We start from the raw sequence: 9,032 nt of genomic DNA on the forward strand, positions 1-9,032 counted from the left end.
GAGAAAGGCTGGAAACCTGAGTCATGTACCTGGTCTGTCATTAAGTCCTGCACTGGGACTGTGCCAAGACTGTGACCACAAGGGTCCTGCTTCATCAGGGCACAAGGAGAATCGAGAGAATGAAGGGAGTCGGGGAAAGCCAGCAACGAGGACGAGCCCAGTACTCCTGTGCCCTGGAACTCTGGCATCACTGTCTTATCACTGCAACACCATCTCCCACTCCCAGCTGTCCTGGATACCAGGCATGTCCAGGGTACCAAGCCTGGGCAATCTGCCACCAAGCAACTGGGGTAGACATGTGCCCCCAGATTTATCCCTGACAGGAAGGCCCCTTCCAGGCCAGCTCCTCACCCACCTCAGGATGCTGGGGAAGGATGAACCTCACGCCCTTTGCCCATGCCCTGGCTGCCCAGCATGACCAAAGGTGGCCCGAGGCCAGAGGTGTGCGTGCCTTTGGACCACGGCTCAGGGTGTGTGTGTCTCCCAGCCTGGCACCAGCGGAGGAGGACAAGTGCAAACACTGTGGCCAGTGGAGCAGGAGAAGGTTATCTGGGGCCCGGCAGTGGAAAAACTCTCAGTGTGTGACTAAGGCACAACAGCGCCAGGTGTGGGTCCAGGCAGGGCAAGTGAGCCTGGAGTTATCGCTTCCCCGTGGGTTCAGGTGCCTGAAGCCAAATGTTTCCTAAGGGTGCGGTGACAGCCACAGCCCCGTTATCGTGGCACCTGGCCCACCCCAAGCAGCACGGACATGGAGACAGGTTGCTGGACCTTCCCCCTGTGGCAGGGATGGGGCACTTCCCACTGCTCCTCTGATGAGAGGCCCTGGGAGCGTGCTTCAGCAGGGACACCTTGATCCTAGGGACTCCAAGCTCTGACCTTGTGGTGATGAATGGTCTATGTCAGCCTGTGTCTAAGTACCCCCAAATTATCCTCCCACCCTGGACCATCCAGGCTGCATCCCACCCACAGCACTCTTGTCCCCTCCCCAGCTACATGCTGTCCCCATGGACCACAACATCCCCAGGGTCAAGCCCTAGCCAAGGAACCCTCAGATCTGCAACATTCCTTCTCCCTATAGATCGACAATCCTAGACCAGCTGTGGGACCTGTTGGCTGTAGCATGGGGGTTTCCCCATGAGCTGGGTCATCCCCAGGCAACAGAAGCCCACTCAAGCTTCTCTTTCACCCCTCTCCAACTGGCAGGTGACTGCATGGTGCCAGGTCATACTGTGGCCACGACTCACACTTCTGCTGTGAGGTGTTTCTCCATACCTTGCTCCTTCCTTTCTTTACCCACTTGCCTCCTCGTTGGACCAGGTCAGCTGTACCCCAAAAACCATGGGGCTTAAGAGTTATAGAGGGTTCAGGGACCTCTGCACAGTTCTCGGGTTCTTTTTGACAGGACATGACCAAGGTGGAAAAGGAAGCGAGACATGGCCTGGCTCCGGGTTCTCCCGCTGACTGCAGGTGCACGTACTATAGGGATTGCACCCCAGCCATGCCTCCTTCAGTGCTGCCAAAGGTGTTTTCTTTGCTGTTCTCATCACTTTGCCAGGCAGGTTTTGCTGGGGAGAGGACTGGCCTCCCTCCTCCAATGGAGAGTGTGTCTTGGTCCAGGCAATTGGAAGAGGGTGTTCTTTATTAACAACAAAGTAACCATAATTGTCTTTTCCACTACAGCCACTCATCCCCTGCCATGCGGTGATTCCCAGCCATGATGGTCCATTTGACTCCATGCCCCATTGTGTGCCTGAAGGAGTGCCTTGCCTCAGGCACAGGGAGCAAACCCAGATCAGCTCCGTTTGGAGGAGCCAAAGCACCTTCCCCTGCTCTTGCCTCCATGTAAGGTAGCGGCAGCAGAGCCGGACCTCACTCCTGCCCTGGCACAGCAATGATGAAAGGCGAGAAAGAACTAGTTTGTGCTCTGATCTCAGAGCTGAACCTCAAAACAACCGTGAACCGTCACTCCAGCTCCCAGGATGCTTAGGGAGGACAGGACAGCAGAGCCAGCCTTTCCAGTGGGACGGGATGGTTGGAGAAATTCATCGTTCCCCTGGAAATAAAAATAATAATCATAATAAAAACACAAAGCCAGAGATTACTTATACGCACACAAACACGCAGGCACGCACTCTCCCCATCTGGCTTTGCCAGCCTGACTCATCGCTAATTCAAACAGCCCACACCTTTCCCTCTCCCTCCATGTGACGTTTTGAACAAGTCTCCAAGGAAGAGGCAGAAGTTTTGTCCCAGTTATCCCCTGGCATTGTAGCTTTTTCCTGGTGGTCCCAGGAACAAGACTTCCCCAGTACCTCATCACAGGCCACATGTGTCCCAAACACAGTCACCTCTCAGAAAGTGGGGCAAGCAGAGTGTGGAGGCAGCAGTGGAAAGGACAAGTGATTGAGCCTGATGGATCTATGACACCTGTGGATGCGGCCCCATGGTCCTGATCTCGGGCCTACAGGCAGAACATGATGTCCCAAACTCCTGCCACCCTGCCTGAGATCACCCATGCATTTGTGCCTACTCAAGGACAGAGCACAAGGCTGGGTTCTGGTCCCAGAACAAAGAGCCCAACACTAAATATTAGCCACTCCTCAGGGGAACATCAAACCTGCTCTGCCATTCCTATCTGAATGGGGAAGAGTGGGATCAGCCCAGCTACATCCCACTTCCACTTGCAGGGCACACAGCCCCAGGGCACCCCCCAGCCCTGGCAAGCCGATGGGGATTGCAGTGGTGAGTACAAGAGGAGGGAACTGCTGCCACCACCACCCTGGGCCAGAGCATCATACAGCCTGTGTGCTCCCTGCATTGCCAGCATGGTGTCAGGTCTGGACAAGTTCCTGCCTTCAGAGGGATTCGTGCATCACAGGTAATCAGCTGTGGGAGGGAGGGATGGAGCCAGACCTGCTTGCTGAGCTCAGGACCTGCCAGCATGCTTGTGCTGAGTCACCACCTATTAACGCAGGGAAACCTCAGCACCTGAACCCCACCAAGCTGCCAGGCCATCCTCAGGAGGACAGTGGAGACAGCACCCAGGACCAGGCAGCTGGCACCAACCTCCCTCCTGGCTGTGACCACAAGGCCAGTACTGCAGAGCTCCCACTGTGAGGCACAGCGGGACAGGACTGCTCGGGAAGAATTCGGGACCAGCAAGGCTCTCAGTTGAGTTTCGGCTGCCATTCCCCTTGGAGATGACTCACTGCAGGACCAGTCACACCATCCCAGTGCCACAATTGCCCCATCTGCAGATTAGGGAAACTGAGGCACAGGGAAGTGGGGTGACTCAAGAGCTGTTGCACAGGAGATGCTACTCAGATGCCGAGGCTTGGGCGTTCCCCATCGATCCTCCGCAGCTAACTTAAGCAGAAATGAACATCGATGTAAATATTTACTGACAAACAAGCTCAGCCTCACCCTCTCCTCTTAGAAGAAACCTTTAAAGTAAACTCTCCTGGCTCTTTCATGTTTACATCTTGTTTATTTATTATACAGCAGATCACAATATTTCAACAGTTTGCATATAAAGAAAAGTAACATTTCAGAGTGCAAGAGACCTAATGTGCCCAAGCAGAGAAATGTTAATTAACAATATACACAGACGGGAACAGTGCACTTCCCAAAGCTGAGACTCATCTGTGTTCCCAGCTGGAAGAAAATATATTAAAAAAACAGAAACATTTATATATTACTGCTTTGTTTAATTTACAAATTGCTTTGCAGAAGCTGCACATAAAAAGACTCATTTTCTTCTGAGCTTTCTTTTTTGTCCCCCCCCCTACAAAAGTTTCAAGTATAGCAGAGACCTGGGCATTCATAGCTGGACTCACTGTCCTTTACATACTAAATTTTAAAAAGCAGCACGGGGAAAGGCAGCTGCAGCAGTACCTGGTGTCATCCTGAGGGGAAGAACAAGACAAAATAAAGCAGACAAGAGCCATGAGAGACAATTTAGGCTCTTGAGCAGAAAACTGGGAATGGTCAGGGCTGGATTGCCCAGAGGGGTCCCAGGCTGGTGACGGGGGCATCCCTGCCCTCTGTGCAAGGTGATGCTGTGCTGCCAACACCTGCAAACCTTTATAGCCATGAGCCAGTCAAATCCCACCCTCCCCCCATCCACTATGGTCTTTGGGTCAGGAAGTTTTGTTCTGATGATCACAACCGACACAACCAGCAACCCATTTCCCAGCACCACAAACGACGTGCCCGACTGGCATGGCTCTTCAGCCAAAACGCAGCCAGAGTCAGCCACCACAGCCCCTAGAGCCAGGAGGGGTGCCAGAATCTGGGAGAAGGTTAAGCTGATGCCAAAACAAGCCAGGAGTTCTGGGGACAGAGCCCTTATGCACCAGCCCTGCTACTCACCAGGTACCTGGCTGGGGGAAACCCTCCAGGCATGGGGAGCTGAGTGGTTATGCCTGGGCAGGTGTTTCTTCCAGTTTTGCTCCCCACATATATCCCCAAAGCAGCCCTTCCCCACCACTTGGCTGGGCCAGCTCTCACAGGGGCAGGAGGAGAAAACTAGTTATCAACTACAAGCGGAGAGGGCTAGGCGGCCAGGCTGCTCCCCCATTGCTATCCCTGGCCCGACGCTATTTACACCGTGAGCTGGCTCTGAGGACATCGAGTCCGGCCGCAGGCACTGCTCACATGTGCCGCTTCATGTGGAGGGCGAGGTGGTCTGAGCGGGAGAAAGCGCGCTCGCAGAGGTGGCACTGGAACGGCCGGTGCCCTGTGTGCTTGCGGTAGTGGCGGGTCAGCTCATCGGAGCGGGCAAATTTCCAGCCACATCCTTCCCAGGTGCAGTGGTAGGGCTTCTCGCCTGCAGAGGAGAGGGGGTGTCAGTGGGCTTGTAGGTTCCTACCCTCCCTATGCCCTCAGCTCCGTGCCGTCCTACCCCGCATCCCCCTTTTCAAAGGGGTTCCCTGGTCCCCACCCTTCGGAGATGGGAGCCCCAGTGCACACCTCTGCCGGCCCAACTTTCCCCTTCTGTCCCCCATTTTTCTGCCCTTCCCCGTGTGCAAAGCTTTGTTCTCTGGGCATTCCTGCCCCATTACAGCATCCGTCCCATGTGTCCCTACTTCACTTTAAACTGTGGGTGGTCCCCAGGTCATCCTTCCTGTGGCATGGCACCATGTGCCCCGTCCCAGCTCGGCCAGAGGGTCTCACCTTACAACCCCCCAGTCTGTCTCCCTATTTTGTTTGTCCCTAGCCCAAGTGGAGGGCTTCTCCATGTCCCCAAGTCCCGCCGCCTCAAGCACCCCCGAGTGCCAAAGCCAGCAACTGGAGGCGCCACAAAAGTGGTCTCACTACGTGCCTTGGATCCTGTGTGTCCCTGCCAAGACCCACCAGGGGGTCCTTCTGAGCACTTCGGGATCCATTCCCATTGCCCCCTGCCCTATACGCAGAACGCCTTCACACAGCCCCATGCTGACTGCGGGCTATCTCTGGGCGCCCTCACACAGCCCCACCACGAGGACCCACCGTGCACTCCCTGACATACCGCAGGAGTCTTCTCCACACGACACGCATCCCCCCGTGTCACCTTCCCCGACGCCCCTTCACATCCCCGGAACCGCGCTCGCGGGTCTCACCACGTGCCGCGATACCCTCGCCCGGGACCCTCTGAGAGCGTCCCCGCCCCGGCGCGCCCTTACCCGTGTGGGTCCGCATGTGCGCCTTGAGGTGGGAGCTCTTGGTGTAGGTCTTGCCGCAGCCCGGGTATTCACAGTTGTGCGTGGCCGTTCGCTTGCGCGCCCACGAGCGGCGGCCGCGCTTGGGCTTGCAGTCCTCGGGGGCAGCCCCGGCCGGGAAGTACTCCAGCACCGGGGAGTTGGGCGGCGTGACCAGCAGCCCGGGCAGCCCCGCGGGGCCCGGCCCCGGCCCCTTTAGGGGCTCCCTGAAAACACTGAAATGTCCATGAAACTGCGGTGGCGGCTGGGGGGCGAAGTGGGGCGCATAGCGGTGTGGGGCCACGGCGTAGTGGGGCGGCAGGTCGGCCAAGAGGTGGGGATCGGCGCCAGGCAGCGGCTCCTCAGGGGGCCCCAAGCGGCCGTGGGGGAAGCCTGGGTAGGGCAGCGGCGGCCCCGGCACCGGTCCCGGCCCGGGACCCGGCGCCACGCGTGGCTTGTGCTCGCCGCCGCCCGGTCCCAGGTACTCGGCGGCGGACACCCCCAGCATGCAGGCGCGCTCCTCCGGCTGCTCCTTCTTGATGCGGGGCCCGAAGGACTGCGCGGGGTCCAGGGGCAGTGGGCGGGCTAGGGCCGGGTGGAGAGGCGTGTGGTGATGGTGGGGAGGGTGGTGGTGAGGGCCGCCGGACACCCGCAGCTCCGTGTACTCCCTCCGCTGCAGGTCGTAGTGGCCGGGCAGGTCCGGGGTGAGCAGCTCAGCCACGTAGCTGTGGCCCTGGCCCTCGGAGTAAGGCGCCGGGAACTTGCCCGGCGTGGAGTACGAGCCGTCGCTGTCGTAGGTGGTGCCGCAGCTCTCGGGGGTCTCGGGCAGGGGGTAATTGGGGCCGGTCGGCCCCTGTCCGCCACTACTAGTGTGCGCCAGGATGAAGTCCAAGTCTACGAACTTGCCCAGGTCATCCTCCTCCCTCTTGACGGCAGCGGGGCCATCCTGTTGTAGCATCCTCTGCGGGAAAATGAAACGTCAGGATCGGCGAGCAGACGGTTACGGCGGCATCCGCCGCCCCAACACCGCGGCTCGCGCCTCCCGCTGGGGGCGGCGGCTCCCCCCAACCCGTCCGACGGGTCGACACCACGCCGGCTGCGCTGCGCCGCGCCGCTCCCGGGGCGCCCTCCGACGGCGGGAAGGCGGCCTGCCCCCCACACCCCAGCCAGGCTGAGCCCCAGCCCAGAACGCTCCGTCCCGTACCCACCTTGCCACCCTCTTCCCGGTGCCAGGTGCTTACGTGGAGCATATCGGTGGGCCGCTCTTCTAGCGGCATCAAGTTGGCGAAAGTGGAGATAGAAGGCAGGGCGCTCTCGTCCACGGCCGCCGCCATGGCGAACCGGGCCGAGGCAGCGGGGCCGGGGCGGGCTGGGGGAGCGCGGTGCTCGGAGCCCGGCACCACTCCGCTCCCCGTGGCAGCAGAGCTGCTCTGCGCCGCCCCGCGCCCCTAAGCTGTTAACAGCATGGCTGCGTCCCGATTGGCCCGGCCGTCATTGATATTCGCCGCCGCCACTTGCCATTGGCTCTGCTGCAGCCCGAGCCACGCCCCCTCCGGCGGGGCTGCCCTGGCGGGTGGGGGTCGGCAGTTGCCGCTGTCCCGACCGCGCTCGGAGCCCGCACGGGGTGGGAGAGGACGGGCAGAGCGGTGGGGTCTCCATGCCTTGCTTTGCCTTGCTCTGCGAGAGTGTCCCACGGGGGACAAGAGTTAAGGGTGCTGTTGTGGATCGTGGAGGCCAGAATCTTGCCCGCGACGTGAGCAGGGCAGCGGCGCCCTTAAGCCTTGCCCACACTAGGAGCAGCGAGGGGGGCTGTGGGCGGCAGGGCCGGACGTCCCCCGGCACCCTGTCCCGAGTGGGGCAGGGCAGTGGCCGTGTCACATGCACCCAATGTGTGGAGGCAGAGAGTGCCAGGGAGGTCTGGCGCAGGAGTACAGGTAAAAGTATTCCGGCCGATATGCCGAGCACTACACTCGCCACGGGGTCCACCGAAGGTGGAGTCCCAAAAAAGGGTACTTGTGCCACCATAGCTGAACCAGATAGCCGAGCCCCGGTGCCCCCACGCTTCATGTAAGCGCACCCGTGAAGCCGCGTCCTCCCGCGCCGCGGCTGTCGGTGAGGCAATCAGCAGCGCAGAGCATACCAGTTCGCATCTGGCTGCGTGCAGGGTGCGTGTGCGAGCCGAGATAACTCCTCGTCGACCCTGTCGAGAACTGGCACCCTGCCGGCATAGCTTCATCTCGCCCCACAGCCCCCACAACACGTTTGTCTGCCGTCCCTAGGGACCAGTGCTGTGGCTGTCTCCGACCGCCCTGGCACAGGGGAGCATGGGCCGGCTGTCCCACCGTGCCCACCCTGAGCAGCCCCGGAGACAGTGCTGTCCTCCTGAGGGCTTCCTCATGGCAGGGCACGCAAGGACAGCAGGTTATCCCACCTTGCAGGAGACATTCAAGTCACCCATCCTATTCTGGCTTGTTGGATGACGGTACAGAGACCCAGGACACTGAGCTGGCCTCCCCAGGGGCTCTCTGCCTCCCTGTCCGGCTCACAGCAAGATCTTCGCCGTTTGGCCCCCATCCAGCCAGTACCAGGAATGGCCTTGCTACTGTTGCACTCTTCAAGCAATGGCCCTTATCTCTTGAAGCCCGTCTCCCTGCTTTCTGGAGCTGTCCACCTCTAGATACCTTTCTAAGAACTGAGGCTGCTGCCTGCTCTATTCAGAAGCAAGGAGTCAATTTAAAAAAAAACAAATATAAACACCAAAGGTGAGGTGTGCACACACACCACACGCACATGCCGCTTCTGAATCCAAAGCTACTCTACCAGTTGCTTTCATCACCGCACTTTAATTATAAGGGTGGAGCATTGCAATAAATTATTTCAGTAATCCAGTGGAACAACAACAATTCAGATCTTCCCCCTTTTACCAAGAATCCCTGCCCTGGTTTCCAGAGCACATGTTAGGCTGCTGCCTGGGCCCCATCTGCTTGTCTGTCAGCAAGGCAGCAGGTTTATTAATGGCACCTATTGGGTCGAAACACATGGGCTCCAAAGTCCTTCCTTAGAAAAAGTCACCTCCGAAGTGGCAAAGAAGCATGTGGGCATTACTTTAAATTACTTTTAGCTTGCCTCCCAGAGTAGTTTATTCAAGTCACCAGTTAATCCCATTACTTGATTCTTGGCCAAATAATAATTAATAGCAAGGCAGTTCCTGCCCCAAACTTTTATAGATAAGTAAGAGAAGATGCCATAGGAGACAAACACTAATTCCTCTTGGGTTTCCCCTTTTCCAGGCAGTTTTGGCAGCTGCACCCATGCTCACTTATTTTGAGAGGTGTCGCCAACAGATCAGCTTAA

The 9,032-nt window shown here is 58.5% G+C and overlaps 1 protein-coding gene across 2 annotated transcripts; it reads right to left on the reverse strand.

The window, feature by feature from the left end:
* Window positions 1–3,467: 3,467 nt before the first annotated feature.
* On the reverse strand, window positions 3,468–7,198 carry KLF17 (KLF transcription factor 17). Of its 2 annotated transcripts, none has more exons than XM_014872103.2 (3): window positions 6,887–7,198; window positions 5,664–6,639; window positions 3,468–4,828 (listed from the first exon to the last, which is right to left on the reverse strand). In XM_014872103.2, exons 1-3 carry the CDS (start codon window positions 7,010–7,012, stop codon window positions 4,653–4,655), a joined length of 1,278 nt encoding a protein of 425 aa, XP_014727589.2. In that variant the 5' UTR covers window positions 7,013–7,198; the 3' UTR covers window positions 3,468–4,652. The 2 variants fall into 2 exon arrangements, with proteins under 2 accessions (XP_014727589.2, XP_014727590.2); XM_014872104.2 differs by having other exon boundaries at window positions 6,920–7,192.
* Window positions 7,199–9,032: the final 1,834 nt, after the last annotated feature.

Source organism: Sturnus vulgaris, chromosome 9, assembly GCF_052056855.1.
Source record: "Sturnus vulgaris isolate bStuVul1 chromosome 9, bStuVul1.hap1, whole genome shotgun sequence".
Classification (NCBI taxonomy): Eukaryota; Metazoa; Chordata; class Aves; order Passeriformes; family Sturnidae; genus Sturnus; species Sturnus vulgaris.